General features: G+C 25.9%; 1 protein-coding gene across 3 annotated transcripts; it reads right to left on the reverse strand.

The window, feature by feature from the left end:
* Nucleotides 1-358: 358 nt before the first annotated feature.
* Nucleotides 359-21,735, reverse strand: LOC136079858 (uncharacterized). 3 transcript variants are annotated; one of them, XR_010638276.1, is made up of 9 exons: nucleotides 21,514-21,735; nucleotides 9,365-9,424; nucleotides 9,060-9,104; nucleotides 7,457-7,501; nucleotides 3,848-5,743; nucleotides 3,660-3,726; nucleotides 864-923; nucleotides 707-757; nucleotides 359-430 (listed from the first exon to the last, which is right to left on the reverse strand). XR_010638276.1 is itself a non-coding variant. In XM_065796513.1 (7 exons), the coding sequence occupies exons 1-6, from the start codon at nucleotides 21,628-21,630 to the stop codon at nucleotides 752-754; spliced, it is 333 nt and encodes a 110-aa protein (XP_065652585.1). In that variant the 5' UTR covers nucleotides 21,631-21,727; the 3' UTR covers nucleotides 359-430; nucleotides 707-751. The 3 variants fall into 3 exon arrangements, 1 of the variants encoding a protein (XP_065652585.1); XM_065796513.1 differs by lacking the exons at nucleotides 3,660-3,726; nucleotides 3,848-5,743 and having other exon boundaries at nucleotides 21,514-21,727; XR_010638275.1 differs by lacking the exons at nucleotides 7,457-7,501; nucleotides 9,060-9,104; nucleotides 9,365-9,424; nucleotides 21,514-21,735 and having other exon boundaries at nucleotides 3,848-4,774.
* Between the last annotated feature and the right edge of the window lie 125 nt (nucleotides 21,736-21,860).

Genomic DNA, 21,860 nt, shown 5'->3' on the forward strand with positions numbered 1-21,860 from the left:
TACTTCGACTACTACTACCACAAAACAAAAAATTAAATTAAATTTAAACCAATTGGGAATTCCATGGTAAACATGGTGCCATTAGGCTGATTAAAACCCTGTCTCATTATAGGTAGAAAAACCGTAAAACATAAATTTTACAAATAAAAGAATAAAAAATTTAAATTTTATATAAGCATAATAGTAATATTGTAATCATTTGTTTCCTTTGTAAATTTTTTACCTTGTATTGAGTTTTCTACAATTTTCAGCTTTTCATTTTACTTTTGCTAAATAAAATTTTAAGATTCAAAATATAATTTTTGAAATCTGAAACAAAAAAATGTAGTACATTTTTTAATAAGCATTAGAAACTTACAATCATAGATTTTTGTCTTTAATTCTTTCTTTTTTTTACAGTTAGATGTGATTTTTTTAAAATCAACATTGTCTATAAAATAAATTTCAAAATTTTACTTTACTACCAATACTTGCAAGTTTTAATTTGAAATAGAAAAAAATTTAAATATAAATTTAAGTTTTGATTTGAAATAGAAAAAAATAGAAATTTAAGTTTTAATTTGAAATAGTAAAAATTTAAGTTTTAGTTTGAAATAGAAATAAACTTTTAAAATAATATTTATATGGCAAGTAGCTCTAAACTCAATATTCTTTTTAAAAATAACATTTAAATAATTTAAGTTTATTTAAATAATACAAAATTTACCATTTGCACATTTGTTTGAAAAATACTCTGTTTGGTTATCAGAATTTACTTCTAAAAAAGATTTGACAATCAGTCAAAAATCATTCATTTGTATTGTTAAAAAAAATTGTTTTTTTTTTTACGTTAAATTCTCATTTAGAAATTGCATAAAAAATACCTTTTCTACTTCTTTTTGTAGAAGGCATCTCATTAAAGTTAGAATCAAAATCATCACACGCTAATAAAGAAAATAATATATAAAAAACAATAAATATAGTTTAATAATAATGTGCGCCATTACCACCTCAACTACCAGGCCCAAACATTGGTGCTTTAAAGCAAGTTTAAAGCACCAATGTTTTTCACACTTGTTTGTTAATTATAGAATTATAGGTTAAAAGAGAGTTGTAACAAAAATTTAAAAATGAATGGTTTTCTGAACTGTATGTTTAGGTTTCTGAACTGTATGTATGGCGTACTATAAATATAGTTTAATAATTAAAATAAAAAGTAATCTAGAAAAATTATGAGCCTTTACGAACATGAACGTTTAAATTCAACATTTGTTAAACTGTTACTAATGATTCTAAAAAAACATGCATTACATTTAAAATTAACCAATGAGAATTATAATAAAGTTTATTAAAAGCAAAGGGTACTTTCTGTACTGCTAAAACCAATATTTTCATATAACTGAAAATGCCTTTGAAGTTATTAGTGAAGTAAAGTTGGTGGTTTGATGTACATAATTACTTCTTTTATATATATATATATATATATTTTTTTTTTTTCTTTTTTTAAACATCTTCACTTCTAACAAGGCTACAAGCAATGACTAATTAAAGTCGAAAGTTACTGGAAGAGAAAAGATTATAAAGCAAGATAACGATTGATTGAAGTTACTAGCAGAGAAAAGTTTATAGAGCAAGATAACAATTGACAGACATCTTAAAGGATTGCAATTTATATGAATCAGGAAAGCGAGATGAAGGAAGCGAATTCCAAAGAACTGATGTTCGGGGGAAAAAAAACTAGACGAATAAGAGTTTACAGAGCACTTAGAAACAGTCACAGAAAAAGGATGAAAAAGGATTGAATGACAAGTAATATGAGAATAAATTTTAGTGGATGGCACAAGAGACGCTAGCTCTTTAGAGCAGTACCCATTATAGTATTTGTAGAAAAAAGAAAGAGAAGCAACATTATGACGATGTGATAATGGTTGGAGGTTGGCTGCAAGAGCAGGTCCAACTATATATTTACAATGCGTTTTTGCACCTTGTCTAAAAGACAAAGGGCATCATTATAAGTTCCACCCCAGATATGGCAACAGTATTCCATACAAGGCTGGATTTGAGATTTATAGAGATAGAGAATAGAATCCAAAGTAAGAAAGTGTCAAGGTCTATAAAGAGATGCAACCTTAGCAGGTGCTAATTTTGCAACAGATTTGATATATAGTATCTAAGAAAGATCAGAAGTAAAAGTTAATCCTAGAAGATGAAGAGTGCATGACTCATCATTTACTTTGCCGTTCATAAATATAGGAATATCTAAATTATTGATTTTGATAACGATTGGCTGAAAAAAATTTAAAGTTTTATCTTTATTGAAGTTCAACAGCCACTGTGAGCCCCATGCTGTAGTAGAAGTGAGCTCCTTTTCAAGCTCAAATCCCCCTCCAAGCAATCAGAGAGTGTTGGCTTCTTATCACGACAATAATAAATGGTAGGATCATCAACAAACAATACAACCTTAGATGTGAGAATATCTGGAAGATCGTTAATGTAAATTAAAAGAGTATAGGGCCAAGGATAGAACCTTGAGGAACCCCTGAAGTTACAGAATAAGAAGAAGAGTGCTGTCCAACGAGGACAACTTTTATGCTATGATTGGAAAAGAAGGATTCAATAATCTTAAAGATGTTGCCAGTTACACCATAGACCAGCCAGAATGACCACCATGCCAAACTTTATCAAATACTTTAGAAATGTCAAGAGCAATGGCCTTAACCCCTCCACCTTTATCTAATGCATGATAAAACCTATCGATTATATTATTATTATCATTATTACTATTATTATTTGCATATAACATTAAGTAATTGAATCCTGTATTTTTAATACCAGGATTAACAGCTTTTCATAAAAGTAATATTTTAACTATTTAAGTTATGAGAGTCTTCGTGAAATTAGTAGTTACGCATGTAAAAATTTCAAAACATGTATATATTTGACTATAATATAACATTAGAATGAGGCTTTGCATTATAAGAAAGAAATTAATATCACAATAGTGGAAATTTCATAAAAAAATAACAATTATTAAAAAAAGTTGACTATTTAGTTAGATTAAAGGTTGCTTAATAAAACTGTGGTTTGTTTTATGCCAAGTTCCACTTTTGGTAGTTTTGTTATACAACTTTGTTGTTATTTGCAGAATATTTTTCTTTATTTACAATATTTCAACTTACGTAGCTATTCTGCTACAAAAATTTACATATCTGCTACATAATATTATTTCTTGGAATTTGGCATGCACTTAGAAAATAAAATTATAAAACAGGCCCAGTAGATTTAAATAGAACCCTAACAATTAATGCAGTTAACTTGTTTCTTTCCCTAATATTTTGTGATCTGGTAGGTATGTGTTAATTTCCCCTTTATTTAAGTGAAGAATAATGAAAAATCACGACTTTTTAAAGATTTTTGATATACTGAAAATTTAAAAACCACAAATGTTTCTGGAATCTGAAATTTGCAATCACTTAATTCGACCCTTGCCTTATATTTTTAATTTTGTTATTTGTTTATGAGCATAATTTAAAAATAAATTATTTCCACAAGTACAACAAATAGTTTTAAAAAACTGTTCAATGATTAACTGTTTAAATTAAATTATTCACTCAGTATTTTCAAAAATTTTAAGCATTGGTTATAAAAAGTTTTTTCAGTATATAGAATAAATTATTTACTTTCATTTTTTGCGGATTCGCTTTCTGTCAAACTTATCATCATTGTTGTCTTCATCATCTTCTTCGCCTCCGAAATAAAAAATGTCAAAGTAAATTAATCTGATTTAAAGTAATTATTTATATATTCCTAATGTAATTTTTGTTAATACTTTTAAGTTATTTTTAAAATCTAGTTATTAAAATATTACCTCTATCAAATTTTTCCAAATTTGCTCCAAGCCTGGAAATTATCTTTGCTGATAGAGGAGCTTGATACCTACGTTTGTTCATTTGCTTAGAATGTCCCATAAATTCGTAAAAAAGTGTTTTAACTTCTTCTTCGACATCTAAATCAGCATGGAGATAGCTGATTCGATGTCGGTTTGATGTTGCCATAATATTGTCTGGGTTTTCAAGACTTAATTTTGAAATTACTGTTTTTACAGAGTGCCATCCAACTATATGCTCTTCCGAGTTTTGTGCGCTCGCAGAGAGATATATATTTGTTGGATGAACACCTGCTACATTTCTAAAAGTCGGACATGCAAGTTTTTCCAAAGCTTGATATGTGTCCAATGGAATTAATACAGGCACAATCGATCTTCCTTTGCCTTCTACAAATAAAATTTTTAGGTTTGCAAATAATTCTTTGTACTGTGTTATGATTTCTTTGCATCTTTTCTCATCAATCCAGATGCCTTTTTTAGCCATATTCCAATGGTGTAAAGAAATTCTTGCCACCTCACCTCCTCGTTTACCATTAAACATGGTTAGCCTGACACAGCCAGAATTTCGAAGTTCGACATAAGTATTGGCATTTTCAAATTTATAATTTTTGTTAGTGATTATGGAGTTCATTGTGTTTATAACATGTTTTCTTACAATTTTAAGGTCTTGCTCCAAGGGCAAGTTTTCTGGCTTCCTCAGATTCAGATGCTGATTTTTGTTTAGTTCATAATCATCATCTCCGAATATTTCGACATGACTTCTTTGCAGCATTATTTTAAATTTTCAAGTTCACTTTCTAAGTCATTTCTGATATAATAGAACTCCAAGCTTTCTGCAGCTTTTTTAAGTAAATAGTAAAGCGTTTTTTTAGTCCTGGTTTGATAGAACAATTTTTGTTTTCTGAATTTGCTGTATATGTCAAAACAGCTTGCATTGTTTCATCAAAAAATTTTTTGCGAAACATGTACGCAATGTCATTTGAAATTATTTCAATATCTGTTCTTGTTTTAAAAATTTTGAAGAGGGAGGCTATACTTCTCATTTTTTTTGTACCTGGGTACAAATTTCCCCCGATTTATCCTGTTTGCTTCTTACCTTCAAAAACATTCTGTAACCAATATATAGCAAAGAATAAGGCTTAACTTGGAAACGACTAGAAGGGAAAAAAGCTTCCATTCCTGTCTGAATCCAGGAGGTTACGCAGGAGATGCACCTTTCAGCTGAGAGTTAAAAGACATGATATACAAATACAAATATATATTAGGGCTTCCCAGTTGCCCCAACTTTTTGCAAAATTGCTGTTCTGAATTTAGCAACTGTATTTCATCATATATACACCGGAAACATATGTGTTTTTATGGTTTTCAAAAAATTGAGCCAGCACAATTAAATTGAAGATTATCATTTCTGCATAGACTTCCTATGTCATCATCCCTTAGCTTAAAAATAATTTTTCTGTTGAATAATTCATCATCAGGTAATTCATTATTTGACGTTACTAGCGGTATTTTATAAATTGTTGTGGGAACTAATGTTTTTAATTGGCATTTTTTTGAATGTCGTGAGAAATTTCGTTTCGAAATTGTAATGTAGCAGTGGCTGCATGTAATTACTTTATTCCTAACAATTTTTTTACTTTTTTTAATATTAGAGTTTTTGCTCGTTTGATATTGAGGTATGTCCTCCAAAGCTTGTTTCATATTAAAAGCAATGATGCCCTCTTTTTTTATAAGAGCAAGCTCTTTTTTTAATGAGTCTTCATCTAGATTTTGAAGTCTTGGCTCATTTCTGTGTGCCTTTTTTGGCGAGACAGATTGCTAAATATCCTTTCACAATATAGGCACAATAATAAACCTTTTTCCTCTTTTTCTTTTTGCCTGAAATGACAAAAAAACAAATTAATGTCTTAAAAGAAATAGTAAAACTACCGAAAAACGCTGAAACCATCTTCACAAAAAGCTGAACAACTTTTTAAATGTAGGAAGAAAAAAAATTATGAAATCGTAAATTTTTTTGTCAAAATTTTTACAATGACATAGTTTACTAAAACTCGTAAGTATCAAACACGCTTGTATATGAAGATTTAGAACCCTATTATTCTCTTGAATATCAACAAAACATGTCTAGTCACTTGGTAGTCCCTTTAAAATATATACATAACATAATACAAACAGAAAAAATTAATGGACAAAAAATAAAAACACACAACCAAGGTTGAGTTTGTAATAGGGAATCAAAGTGAAACCTAAATATTATTTTGTTTATACTATAACTTAAAGAGTAGAAATTGTAAAATCTAAAACCTTTTTTGGAATTAGCAAAAAAATTTTCAACAAAATGTCCTTCTTCATTTTTAAACTGCCTTTTTGAAACTTTCATGCTAAAACCTAATTTCCAAAATATGTTTGATTTTTAGGGTTTGGTTTTGTTTGAACCAAAATATCTTATTAAAGCAATTATTTTAATTTTTTTTTTTTTTGATATTTCATAATTTTTAAAGTAATGAAATTATAAAAAGGTTTCTTTCTTTTTTTACTACACTTGCAACAAGGGTGCAAGCAATCTATGCAAGTTAGAATAAAGAAAGCAATAAATAAATAAGTTAATAAATAATAATGTGTCAATGAGTAAAATAATAATTTTTGTTGGTGCAAGAATTTTATATACAAATACGATCTTGTTTTTTATTGAAATAAAAAAAATTAAAATGTATATATTATAGAATAAGATGGAGTCAAATGAAATAGTTAAGAATTTTATTTAGTTTTTTTTATGAGAAAAAGATGTTTTGTTTTTTGCAAGGTTTTTGAGATTTGAACTTTGAGAATTTTTAAGTTATTGAGAATTTTGTATTTAAATATATAAAAATATTTAAATTTTGAAAAAAATAACTTTTTCATTTTTGTGATGATTTATATTAGAATAGATAATCGATTTGAAATGATGCGAAACATTTATAGAGTTTGATTGTTCACTTGAGACTTAATTAATAAAACCGCATTGAACAAGTGAGCAGTTCCTTCACTTATTGTTAGGGTATTTCATTAAACCCCACAATTCTCAGTTTCTATTTTTAATTCATTTTTCCTAACTGGAAAATTTAATTTTGAAAAAAGACTCTAGATCAGCGTAAAAAGTTATAACAATAAACGTAAAACAGTAAAATTATATCAAATTTAATTTCTTAAGGTTTTAAGTTCACTTTTCAAAAAGAAAGAAAAAAATCTCATTACGCATTCTAAAACTTAAGATATTATAACAAAAATTGTTTTATTAAAAATAAAATATGATATCATCTTACTCAGAAAAATATATACTCTACAACATGATCAAAAAATATTTGCAAAAAGATTATTATATGATTAATTAAGAGCAAAAGAATAAAGATTGTTATAGCTCATTCATTCTACCTGCAATTTCATTTTACCCTGTTTTACTCTATATTTTATATTATTTATTACCAAATATGTTATATTTTAAAAACTAGACATATTTACATATTTTTTCATAGAGTACATTAAGTACGTAGCTATATATAAATGAACAATGCTTTTAACGCGTTTTAACTATTTGAATAAAAAAAATATTACCTTTTCAATCTCTTCTTCAGATTCACTGAGGTCTTGAATATTATCCTTTAAGGTAAAACAAATGTTGAACTTTTATTTATTTGGTTATATATGGAATAGTTCAGCTTTATATTCCAAATATATAATTTTTAGCATTATTTTAAACATAAATGAAAACTTAATAAAAAAACTAGCTTCCTCCACTTTAACTTTTTAATTATTACCCATAGGCCTTGAGTAAGTGTGTAAAAATATTATCAAGAGTTATATTACAATATTAACAGAAAATTTTCAGTTAATCATTTTCAGTTAAGTATTTCTAAGTATAGAGAATGATCTTTTATATTCTACTTATAAAGAATAATTTAAATTGTATCTGATTATTTTCACAAAAAAGTTTGAGTTTTTTAGCTTAATCCTGTTCATGGCATTTCTTATCTTATTAGTTATACCATGTCTTGCTTTCTTTGTCATTGTCAGAACAATCATCAAATCACTAAAACAATGGTTATTTATATAACCATCATTTTAGTGATATATTTATATAGAAGTATTTATATATTATATTATAGTTTTGTATATTTATATAACTAAAATTATGTTAGTTATTTTATTATATTAAATTTGATTGCTAAATTGATAATTTTTGTTCTTGAAAAATACTGTTCTATTTTGTGTGAGAATCACAAAAGAAAACTTTTCAATAAAATGTGTTCGTCAGGTCATCATTTCTTACTAGTGATCACTGATGTTCACATCATCACTGAAAATCTACAAAATCTTTTAACCAATTTTATTTCAAAATGTTCTCGATATTCAATACTCAATAACAGAATACAATCTTTGCCAGGTGCAAGAGCAGTTTGAACTTCATCACAACTTTAACCCAATAATCATCATTATTATCAGCTTGATTAGGATTAGAATACTGCTTCCATAAATTGATGGGTGTGGTTATAACCATAATCATGTGTTTTAACATTTCTTAGTTAAAAGCGCATCAACCACACATAGATAAATAGCATGTATTTTTTGAAATTTGATATCCAGGTTTCATATCTTGATCATTTTTATTCATCAAGTTAGCTCTACCAGTAATACAAACTTAAATCGTTTTAATCAAATGAATTGAGCCTTCCAAGTTATTGCATTTCAAAATTTTCCTTTTGTATTTTTTTTTAATATAACTTGTAATAACTGTTTTTGTTAGGAATTTAAGATAAGTAAAGTTATTTTTATGAAAATTAAAATTACCCCTTTGCCTTGGACATTTTAATTTTGCTAATATCTTTAACTTGATTCATATTTATTGTTTTTTTACAAGTAAAATCTTTCAATTTATATAAATATTAATTTGTCTTCTTTTTAAGAATTAAAAATTTCAACTATTTTACATATTACTAGTAACAACATATTACATATTACTAGTAACAAGGTGATCAAGATGATACTAATCTAAACCTGACTTCATTTAAATTAGTATAAATTTTGTTTATTTTATAAAAATAAATATTCCATTAATTTAACAAAGGGACAGTTTTGTTTTATTTTTTTTTTGCTTTAAATGTTGCAAACTAATGTATATAAATAAAAAATTTATATTAAAATAAAAAAATATAAATACCTCCATGACCTTTGACTCAATATGTTCATTGTCTTTTACATTTTCCTAAAAAATACTTTTTTTATTAATACACAGTAATATGTTTTATTTAATATAATGTGAGATATATTATATTGACAAATGAACCGTATTTATTTGTTTAAAAAGATATAATGTTTTTTGATTGAATATTGTTCATTGAAATGCAGATAAAATAAAATATATAAAGACTTATTATTTTTTAAATTCAACTAAGAAAACAGCTATTTATTTTTTGCCTAATTAGAAAATATTGAAAAATTATATTATGTTAATTTAAAGCTGACCTCCTCATCAATTTCCTCTGAGCTTTCTGATATTGTTTCTTCGTTATATTCACTTTCGGACTTAAAAAATAAAACTAATTTATTTAAGCTAACAAATTTTATATATCCCAAAAAATGCAGCCTATTTTATTAGTTTTTATAATTTGAAAATGTTTTAAAATATAAACAAAAAAAACACACCAACAACTACAATAGCCGAAAGTTGGCATAAAGGAGCTGCGGCATTACTGTGTAAAAACAGATTTTCATTGAAAAATATTGGGTCGAATGCCCAAACATTGGCCCAACATAGTACAATATTTGATAATACAACATTAATACAAAACCAAAAACTGAAAATTTTTGGCTTTGTATTAATATTTAAAAAAACATTTGGCTAGAAAAACATTGGCTAAATGTTGGCCCAATTGAATAAATTTGCCAATATTTAAACTAACGTTGGATCAATGTAAGCTTGCTATCTGGGGAAGACACAGTATGTCTTATCGCTAATCCCCGAAAGTAGATGTTTTTTATTTATCATAAAATATATAATTTACAGTATATATAAATAATGAATTTAAAAAAAAAAAAGTAGACATATTTGTGCTAAGAAATCTTAGAAATATAAAAAATGCATCACATAATCATTCTAAAATCAATTTTTAGAATATTTATTTTGAAGCATTTAAAATCACCCCCTACAATCAATGCTATTTTATATTCTTATTTTAAGTATTTGCTGCGTAATTAATGAATTTTATTTTTTTTAAAGAAAGTTTGAGTCTTTGAAAACAAGGAAGCAAATAAAAATAAGGTAATTTTGGTATGATTATACATCTACCCTCAAATAAGTGCTTTTCAAATGCATTTTGCTTTATCGTATCTTTTTTTATACAATGGATGTCTTTTTTATAAGTTAAAATATGGTTTTGGGAAGAACAAAAGTGCAAACTTCTAATCACCAATCTCAAAGTTGCGGACATCTACAACAATCACAGCTAAATAAAAAAAATAATTCAACGCCTCTAGCTCTTTATTCAAACATTTAGGGTAGAGCATACTTACTATATCCTAAAAATTATGGGTTTTAATTATTTTTAAAAAATGTTCTTGAGACCTAGAAGTAAAACAAAAGCAATAAAGTAAGACAATAGTAGGATAGTTATGGTAACAAGAAAACACTTAAGCAAAAACTGACAAAAATATGCCAAAGTGTTGACTTTGACATAATTTACTGGCAGCTTTTGCTGACAGTAAATTAAGTTAATTTTGACTTGCCACAATATAGGGCAAGTCAAAATTGGATTAAATTTACAATACAAAATTAAGTATAAATCAAAATTGAAATAATGAAGTTTTAAAAACACATTGCATAGTAGAGCTTGTATACCTTGCATGACTATCTTTTTAATGATAGTCTTATACAAATACTTAGTTCTGTGTTATAACAACAGTATAGACTTGGATGAGCATGTCGACTTTGTTTAACCTATTTTTGGTAAATTAAGCAGAAATTTGTGAATTTGCTAGAATATATATATATATATATATATATATATATATATATATATATATATATATATATATATATATATATATATATATATATATATATATATATTTCGCCATTTAAGTATTGCTATGATTACACTATGCAGAAATTTGTGAATTTGGTGGAATATATATATATATATATATATATATATATATATATATATATATATATATATATATATATATATATATATATATATATATATATATATATATATATATATATATATATATATATATATATATATACATCCACCTGGAATGCTTATATCTAAAATTGTTGTTTGAAGAATTAATATTAGGAAAACTATTATGTCTCTAAACTAACTAGAGCCATTTCATATTCTCTGTCTTCTCTAAGTGTAACAATAGGAGCAAAAGTTTTTAAGATATTGCTATTTCCGCTCACTGATAAATAATATGCCGTTTTTGTTTTTTTATATAGAAGATACTATTTTGTTTTTTTTGTAATTTATAAAAAAATAATTATTTTTCAATGTTTTTAAATTCACAAGTTGGTATGTAAAAATTATCTAATCCACTTCTATATTTTCCATAATCTCTTTAAGAAGATATATATATAATAACAAATCCATGAAGCTTTGACCAAACTTTCTTACAAAAATTTCTAAACTCATCTTTTGACATATCACTTCAAACATGAGCATTATTAATGTAATTTAATATCTTTGAATCTTGTGGAAATAAGCAAATAATTTTGTATTTTCTCGTATAGTTTGCCTAGATAACATAAAATAATTTGGGCAAGATAAAAACAATCTACATTACTATGCCTTCCTCTTATATAATATTTTTCACATTTATTTTTCTTTGTTAATTGTAAATCATTAAATATTGTCAAGTTATTCTTATGAATATCGAGATCTTGAGGATCTGGTACATCTTCAGCTGTTTCAAAAAACTTGCACTCCATATCTGTTTTCTTATTTAAATTTTTCAAAATGTCTTCAATTATTAGCTCAGGGTTTGCAGTTATTTTTTCTATTTTGCCTTGTAACTTAAATAGTTCAAGAATAGTTTCATTTGGTAATTTTTTTTCAAAAGATTGTTTTAATATTTTGCATTTTGGTTATAAAAGAGATTTTCAAAAAACTTGTAAACTATTATAGTCTAACCAACCTGGCCTTAAAAGTAAAGTAGTTTTTCCACAACCCGACTTTCCAACAATAATTCCTCATATACTCTTAGGTAACAACTTATTACTATTTCTCTTATTGTTATTCGCATTTCATGACAAATCTATAATATCCATTTTTATATATTTAAGATTTCCATTTTTTCTATATATATTAAAACGTACTGTGTCAAATGTAGAACCAAAACAGATACACTAAACTTACAAAATGTTGTGAGTAAAAACAATAGAAATATGCAACGTGGAACTTGTGCTATTTGTGGAACATTATTATTGTAGAACTAAATTCGTATTAGCAAAAACAGGATGTGATTTAGTCGGTTCAATTAATTCAGCAACAAGTAAAACTACCATGGTCAAAGTTTCCAGGTGAAATGCATTTACCTGGTATGAACTTTGCAGATCCTGGTACTAATTAAGATAAAAGATTAACTTCAACTGACGCATATAAAAAATGCAGTAAACCTGTAGATAGAGTTGATAATGTAGCTTTCCATCATGATCTTGCTTATAAATACTTTGATAATACTGCAAAAAGAAATTTAGCTGATAAAATTATGATCAAAGAAATGAATGCTGTAAAAATCCGACAATACGCGAAAGAATTGAACGAGGTATTATAAAACCAATTATATCATCTAAAGCAATTATATCATCTAAAATTTGGATTAGGTTCTTTGAACCCATATGAATTAGATGTTGAAAAAAAACCACCAACGATCAGTAAAAAAGATAAGGATAAAGAATTGAATTAGACTGACAAACTTGCAAACAAACTTAATAGACCAGTTGTAAATCATTTTAGAAAAAGAAAAGTTATTGTAAATGGAATCAATGAAATATGGGCTGCTGATTGACATGCAATCTTTTTCGAAATTCAATGACGGCATAAAATACTTGTTAGTGGTGACAGATATTTTTTCAAAGTATAGATGGATTGTTCCATTGAAGAGTAAAACTGGAGTTTGATGTTGCTAATACTTTAAAAAAAATCTTTAACAAAAGAAAGTGTCAAAAAATATGGGTAGAAAAAGGCTTAGAATTTTATAATGAGCATTTTAAAGCGTTAGGTGTTGAGTTATATTCAACTGCAAATGAAGAATAAAATTGTGTAGTTGAACGTTGGAATAGAACAATGAAAGATAAAAATGTTTAAGGACTTTTCAGCTAATTCTACTAAATAATGTATTGATGTTTTAGGTGAAATGGTAAATAAATACAACAACACAAAGCATTCTTCAATTAAAATGATACCAGTTGCAGGTAGCGATAAAAAGAATGAAAATATTGTTTGGTTAAATTTAAAAGGAGAAGCACGATCAGAGTCCATAAAACTAAAGTTTTCAATTGGTGATAGAATTATGATAACTAAAAAGAAGGGAACGTTTGAAAAAAGATACAAACCTAGATGGATTGAAGTGGTTTTTACAGTGACACAGATTTAGTTCACAGATCCACCAACTTATAAAATAACTGACGATAATGGCAAAGAAATACAAGATACTTTTTATGAACAAGAAATGCAAAAAACTGTTCAAAACATATTTAGGATTGAAAAAGTTATTCGCAAACTCAAAAATAAATTATTAGTAAAGTTGTATAATTATCCTAATTCGTTCAACTCATGGGTTGACAATAAAGAATTGTCAAGTCTGTAAAATAGATATATAAAAAATTACAAAATTACAAAAAAAAATTTTAGATCAGAGTTTATAGCTATGATGTAAACATAATATATTAATATATTAATTATGGTTGTTCCACTACCATTTTTTGATTTTATTTTAGCTCAGACACTTTTTTTTTAAATGTTTGAAATAATACCATACTTTCTGGCTCACACACTTTTTTTGAAAATGCACTTTTTTTATAAGCTAGAAACAGCATTTCAAACTACTACTGGTTGAAATGACTTATGAGAATATGGATATGTTTATGGCTAAATATGATATGAGATTATGGTTAGGGATATGATTGAAAAAAATTGAGCTAGAACGCCCTTTTTATACTACTCCTGTGACAGCATTGTCCAATTGCCCACACGTCTTCCCCTACCCCCCCTACCCCTAACCCTCTTCTATCTCTTTGTATAGCGGCTTTGAATTTTAATAATTTTATTATTGTAAGGAACAGTTTTCACGAAAAACCATATGATTAAAAATAGCCGCTCTCATATGGATTCTTTCCAAAAAAAGACAGATTTTCAGATTTTTGAAATGTTGTATATACTATATATTTATGCATTATTTTTATATATAGTATATAAATAACTTTATATATTGTATAACATTTAAAATTATGTATTAATTAGATTTTATGATATTCAGACTTGTGTGATTTGGACGGTTTTCCATATTATTATTTTCTTAATGAAAATTAAATTATAAAAAGAAGTGATGATGTAGGTAATATTAAAAAAAAACTGAAATATGGCATTCCTCCTAATTTAGCTTTTAGCTAGTGATTTTCTCTTTTTATTTTATTTTTTGAAATTTATCTTAGTACGGAATATGAGTGCAAAAGAAAACTATTATATTTCATAAATTTCTGTAATTAAAAATATCTAGACTTTTTTTATTAAGAAAACTTGCTTTTATCAGACCTAGAAGTAAAACAAAAGCAATAAAGTAAGACAATAGTAGGATAGTTATGGTAACAAGAAAACACTTAAGCAAAAACTGACAAAAATATGCCAAAGTGTTGACTTTGACATAATTTACTGGCAGCTTTTGCTGACAGTAAATTAAGTTAATTTTGACTTGCCACAATATAGGGCAAGTCAAAATTGGATTAAATTTACAATACAAAATTAAGTATAAATCAAAATTGAAATAATGAAGTTTTAAAAACACATTGCATAGTAGAGCTTGTATACCTTGCATGACTATCTTTTTAATGATAGTCTTATACAAATACTTAGTTCTGTGTTATAACAACAGTATAGACTTGGATGAGCATGTCGACTTTGTTTAACCTATTTTTGGTAAATTAAGCAGAAATTTGTGAATTTGCTAGAATATATATATATATATATATATATATATAATATATATATATATATATATATATATATATATATATATATATATATATATATATATATATTTCGCCATTTAAGTATTGCTATGATTACACTATGCAGAAATTTGTGAATTTGGTGGAATATATATATATATATATATATATATATATATATATATATATATATATATATATATATATATATATATATATATATATATATATATATATATATATATATATATATATATATATATATATATATATATATACATCCACCTGGAATGCTTATATCTAAAATTGTTGTTTGAAGAATTAATATTAGGAAAACTATTATGTCTCTAAACTAACTAGAGCCATTTCATATTCTCTGTCTTCTCTAAGTGTAACAATAGGAGCAAAAGTTTTTAAGATATTGCTATTTCCGCTCACTGATAAATAATATGCCGTTTTTGTTTTTTTATATAGAAGATACTATTTTGTTTTTTTTGTAATTTATAAAAAAATAATTATTTTTCAATGTTTTTAAATTCACAAGTTGGTATGTAAAAATTATCTAATCCACTTCTATATTTTCCATAATCTCTTTAAGAAGATATATATATAATAACAAATCCATGAAGCTTTGACCAAACTTTCTTACAAAAATTTCTAAACTCATCTTTTGACATATCACTTCAAACATGAGCATTATTAATGTAATTTAATATCTTTGAATCTTGTGGAAATAAGCAAATAATTTTGTATTTTCTCGTATAGTTTGCCTAGATAACATAAAATAATTTGGGCAAGATAAAAACAATCTACATTACTATGCCTTCCTCTTATATAATATTTTTCACATTTATTTTTCTTTGTTAATTGTAAATCATTAAATATTGTCAAGTTATTCTTATGAATATCGAGATCTTGAGGATCTGGTACATCTTCAGCTGTTTCAAAAAACTTGCACTCCATATCTGTTTTCTTATTTAAATTTTTCAAAATGTCTTCAATTATTAGCTCAGGGTTTGCAGTTATTTTTTCTATTTTGCCTTGTAACTTAAATAGTTCAAGAATAGTTTCATTTGGTAATTTTTTTTCAAAAGATTGTTTTAATATTTTGCATTTTGGTTATAAAAGAGATTTTCAAAAAACTTGTAAACTATTATAGTCTAACCAACCTGGCCTTAAAAGTAAAGTAGTTTTTCCACAACCCGACTTTCCAACAATAATTCCTCATATACTCTTAGGTAACAACTTATTACTATTTCTCTTATTGTTATTCGCATTTCATGACAAATCTATAATATCCATTTTTATATATTTAAGATTTCCATTTTTTCTATATATATTAAAACGTACTGTGTCAAATGTAGAACCAAAACAGATACACTAAACTTACAAAATGTTGTGAGTAAAAACAATAGAAATATGCAACGTGGAACTTGTGCTATTTGTGGAACATTATTATTGTAGAACTAAATTCGTATTAGCAAAAACAGGATGTGATTTAGTCGGTTCAATTAATTCAGCAACAAGTAAAACTACCATGGTCAAAGTTTCCAGGTGAAATGCATTTACCTGGTATGAACTTTGCAGATCCTGGTACTAATTAAGATAAAAGATTAACTTCAACTGACGCATATAAAAAATGCAGTAAACCTGTAGATAGAGTTGATAATGTAGCTTTCCATCATGATCTTGCTTATAAATACTTTGATAATACTGCAAAAAGAAATTTAGCTGATAAAATTATGATCAAAGAAATGAATGCTGTAAAAATCCGACAATACGCGAAAGAATTGAACGAGGTATTATAAAACCAATTATATCATCTAAAGCAATTATATCATCTAAAATTTGGATTAGGTTCTTTGAACCCATATGAATTAGATGTTGAAAAAAAACCACCAACGATCAGTAAAAAAGATAAGGATAAAGAATTGAATTAGACTGACAAACTTGCAAACAAACTTAATAGACCAGTTGTAAATCATTTTAGAAAAAGAAAAGTTATTGTAAATGGAATCAATGAAATATGGGCTGCTGATTGACATGCAATCTTTTTCGAAATTCAATGACGGCATAAAATACTTGTTAGTGGTGACAGATATTTTTTCAAAGTATAGATGGATTGTTCCATTGAAGAGTAAAACTGGAGTTTGATGTTGCTAATACTTTAAAAAAAATCTTTAACAAAAGAAAGTGTCAAAAAATATGGGTAGAAAAAGGCTTAGAATTTTATAATGAGCATTTTAAAGCGTTAGGTGTTGAGTTATATTCAACTGCAAATGAAGAATAAAATTGTGTAGTTGAACGTTGGAATAGAACAATGAAAGATAAAAATGTTTAAGGACTTTTCAGCTAATTCTACTAAATAATGTATTGATGTTTTAGGTGAAATGGTAAATAAATACAACAACACAAAGCATTCTTCAATTAAAATGATACCAGTTGCAGGTAGCGATAAAAAGAATGAAAATATTGTTTGGTTAAATTTAAAAGGAGAAGCACGATCAGAGTCCATAAAACTAAAGTTTTCAATTGGTGATAGAATTATGATAACTAAAAAGAAGGGAACGTTTGAAAAAAGATACAAACCTAGATGGATTGAAGTGGTTTTTACAGTGACACAGATTTAGTTCACAGATCCACCAACTTATAAAATAACTGACGATAATGGCAAAGAAATACAAGATACTTTTTATGAACAAGAAATGCAAAAAACTGTTCAAAACATATTTAGGATTGAAAAAGTTATTCGCAAACTCAAAAATAAATTATTAGTAAAGTTGTATAATTATCCTAATTCGTTCAACTCATGGGTTGACAATAAAGAATTGTCAAGTCTGTAAAATAGATATATAAAAAATTACAAAATTACAAAAAAAAATTTTAGATCAGAGTTTATAGCTATGATGTAAACATAATATATTAATATATTAATTATGGTTGTTCCACTACCATTTTTTGATTTTATTTTAGCTCAGACACTTTTTTTTTAAATGTTTGAAATAATACCATACTTTCTGGCTCACACACTTTTTTTGAAAATGCACTTTTTTTATAAGCTAGAAACAGCATTTCAAACTACTACTGGTTGAAATGACTTATGAGAATATGGATATGTTTATGGCTAAATATGATATGAGATTATGGTTAGGGATATGATTGAAAAAAATTGAGCTAGAACGCCCTTTTTATACTACTCCTGTGACAGCATTGTCCAATTGCCCACACGTCTTCCCCTACCCCCCCTACCCCTAACCCTCTTCTATCTCTTTGTATAGCGGCTTTGAATTTTAATAATTTTATTATTGTAAGGAACAGTTTTCACGAAAAACCATATGATTAAAAATAGCCGCTCTCATATGGATTCTTTCCAAAAAAAGACAGATTTTCAGATTTTTGAAATGTTGTATATACTATATATTTATGCATTATTTTTATATATAGTATATAAATAACTTTATATATTGTATAACATTTAAAATTATGTATTAATTAGATTTTATGATATTCAGACTTGTGTGATTTGGACGGTTTTCCATATTATTATTTTCTTAATGAAAATTAAATTATAAAAAGAAGTGATGATGTAGGTAATATTAAAAAAAAACTGAAATATGGCATTCCTCCTAATTTAGCTTTTAGCTAGTGATTTTCTCTTTTTATTTTATTTTTTGAAATTTATCTTAGTACGGAATATGAGTGCAAAAGAAAACTATTATATTTCATAAATTTCTGTAATTAAAAATATCTAGACTTTTTTTATTAAGAAAACTTGCTTTTATCAGACAAATGCGTTGATTTAACATCACAAATAAATCCCCACTTCAATGTTGATTTATTAATATATAATATACATATAAAACGGTGCAATAATAAAATTTCAAAATTAATAATTTGGATTATAAAATTGTAACAATATTTATATAACTTTTAGTAAATGGTATGAAAATTAACGACATTCCGTCCTAGCTTTTAGAAAATGCCTAAAGTATTAGATTTCTTAACTTCTGTTATGCAAGCACTCTCCAAAATCATTTATAACAGCAGAAAATCTTCCTAAATAATGGAATAAAATTATTAATAAAAACACTGATTGCATATAAATATGTTGTTTGAATAAATGTGAAAAATTAAAAAACACCTGACAAAATGAATAATAAATAATAAACCTAATTTGTGAGAATGTTAAATTAAAAAACACCTGACAAAATGAATAATAAATAATAAACCTAATTTGTGAGAATGTTTTTGTCAAGTATTAACAACACTAAAAATAAAAAATGACAATAACACCAAAATATATATTTTTATTTATAAAACTTATTTCTTGGTTTTTAGTGAATGATTAAAAGTAGTGTTTCAGTAATGAAACTACCTAATAATTATTTTTGACAATAGACACCAACGTGAAGGTAGCCAAGTTATCTATCAACACAAAACTTCACAACAATAACATAGCAATGATAATACACAACAATAACACAGCAAATATGCATATATTAACTCAAGAATGAGTTAACACAGTGCTAGACATCAAAACAGAGCAAATATACATAAAATGACTTGCAGGTTAGTCAATACTGTGCAAGAGGTCCAAACAAAACAAAAATACAACAATAACATAACAATATAACACACAACAATAGTACAGTGAATATACATAAAACGACTTACAGGTGAGCCAACAACACGCCAGAGGTATACACAGAACAAATATATACATAAAACGACTTACGGGTAACCTAACACCGCGCTAGAGGTGTATACAGAACACAAATATAGATAAAACGACTTAGATGTGAGCTAATACCGTACCAGAGGTGTTAGCTCAGCTGTATCCTATATCCATCCCTGTTCACTATTTGTTTATTGTAGACTTATCAGAACCTTTTTTAATGTTTGATCGAAGCCCACCTTTTGATTTAGTTTTTTTCAACATAGCTTTTTGTCCTTGAACAACATCTTTAGCGATCAAAAACAATCTTACTCTTAAGTATAATTTCACCATACTCTCTAAGAGATTTCTTTTTCAATTTTAAACTGGCAGGAATTTTCAATTATAGCATTAAGAAAACTTTGTACAGTTGTATTTGTAATTAACTCAGATGCCGTGTTTGCAATATTAACTTTTCTCAACATTGAATTTAGAGTTTCAGACCGAAAGTTTATTTCTGTTTGAATAAATATTTGCTGACACTCTTCTGTAAGTGAGACCAGTCCACCTCTGTTTTAAATATCAATAAGTCTTTGTCCATGTGACATATTTTTTTCAAGAATACAGTGTTTTAAAGAAGAAATAATTGGTTGCTTTTCTTAAGATTGATAGTTTACTGTTTTAAGCCTACTTTGAAAATTTTGACAAAACGTAGCCAGCCAAGTATTGCAGACCATCTAATTCCTTTGCAGATATGGGTTTTAGTTCAATTAGTTTATTCTCTTAAAAATTATTATTAATTGAACTTATTATTAATTGATTATTTTTAATATTATTACTACGATTAATATGATTAATAAAATTAATTGTTTCTTGAAATTGAAAAATTAAAAAGTCTCTTGAAAAGATGTTTTGTAATAATAAAGAATTTTAATTACATATATATATATATATTTACATATATACATATACATATTTACATATATACATATACATACTTACATATATACATATACATATATATACATTACATATATATACATTACATATATACATATACATATTTACATATATACATATACCTATTTACATATATATATATATATATATATATATATATATATATATATATATATATATATATATATATATATATATATATATATATATATATATATATATATATATATATATATATACATTACATATATACACATGTATATGTATATATGTAAATGTGTTTATGTAAATATATATATATGTAAATATATGTGTATATATATATATATATATATATATATATATATATATATATATATATATATATATATATATATATATATATATATAGATATACATATATATATATATAAATATATATATATATATATATATATATATATATATATATATATATATATATATATATATATATTAATTAAATACATATTTGTCATACTTAATTACATATTTTTACATATTACATATTTACACGTTTGCCTTATAATACTTTTTGCACTTTTGCCTTATAATACTTTTTGCACTTTTGACATGAGAATACAGCAGATGTGGTCATCTAAGAATAACCCCGTTACAGTTAAATTTATGAAATAAAAAATAGTTCATAATTACAAAAAAATTAGCGTGCAAAGAAATGTAAATAACTCTACTGGTTTATTCACACACATGTACAAGCTGCTGACTGGATCAGCCCAGTCTGAATAAGCGATTGTTACACTAAAATATTAATGTACAATGTATAAATATAACAAATGAGGTTTTACTTGCCTCGTCTAATGCTTCATTAAGATTGACTTCTATTTCATTATCCAAAAGATTCTGATCTATATCCAAAAACATAAAATCTAAATCTTCACTAAAAAAAAATATATTACTTCCAGCCATTTTAAATTAAAGTTTGCACCTATTTTGATCACGTGACTATTATTTTTTAGGCGTTCAAGTTTCGCATAAAAATAAGCTACAATTACGCGAGATTTCCCGACCAGGTATAACTTCTGTTGACTATGGTAGAATGCTCAAATAGGGATCAAATTACCAATTCACCTAATCATTATTATACTAGCAGAAACCAACCCGTAATACGGGTTATGGTCGGTCTGTTACGTTATTAA

The sequence above is a fragment of the Hydra vulgaris genome, chromosome 04, assembly GCF_038396675.1.
Source record: "Hydra vulgaris chromosome 04, alternate assembly HydraT2T_AEP".
NCBI classification, from domain to species: Eukaryota; Metazoa; Cnidaria; class Hydrozoa; order Anthoathecata; family Hydridae; genus Hydra; species Hydra vulgaris.

What these genes read in the sequence shown, in the direction of transcription:
- LOC136079858 (XM_065796513.1), bottom strand. Translation starts at nt 21,630, where the DNA reads ATGGCTGGAAGTAATATATTTTTTTTTAGTGAAGATTTAGATTTTATG. An exon ending in CAGAGGAAATTGATGAGGAG is followed by an intron (nt 9,105 to 9,364) that starts GTCAGCTTTAAA and finishes AGTATTTTTTAG; the next exon opens with GAAAATGTAAAAGACAATGA. An exon ending in TTGAGTCAAAGGTCATGGAG is followed by an intron (nt 7,502 to 9,059) that starts GTATTTATATTT and finishes TTTACCTTAAAG; the next exon opens with GATAATATTCAAGACCTCAG.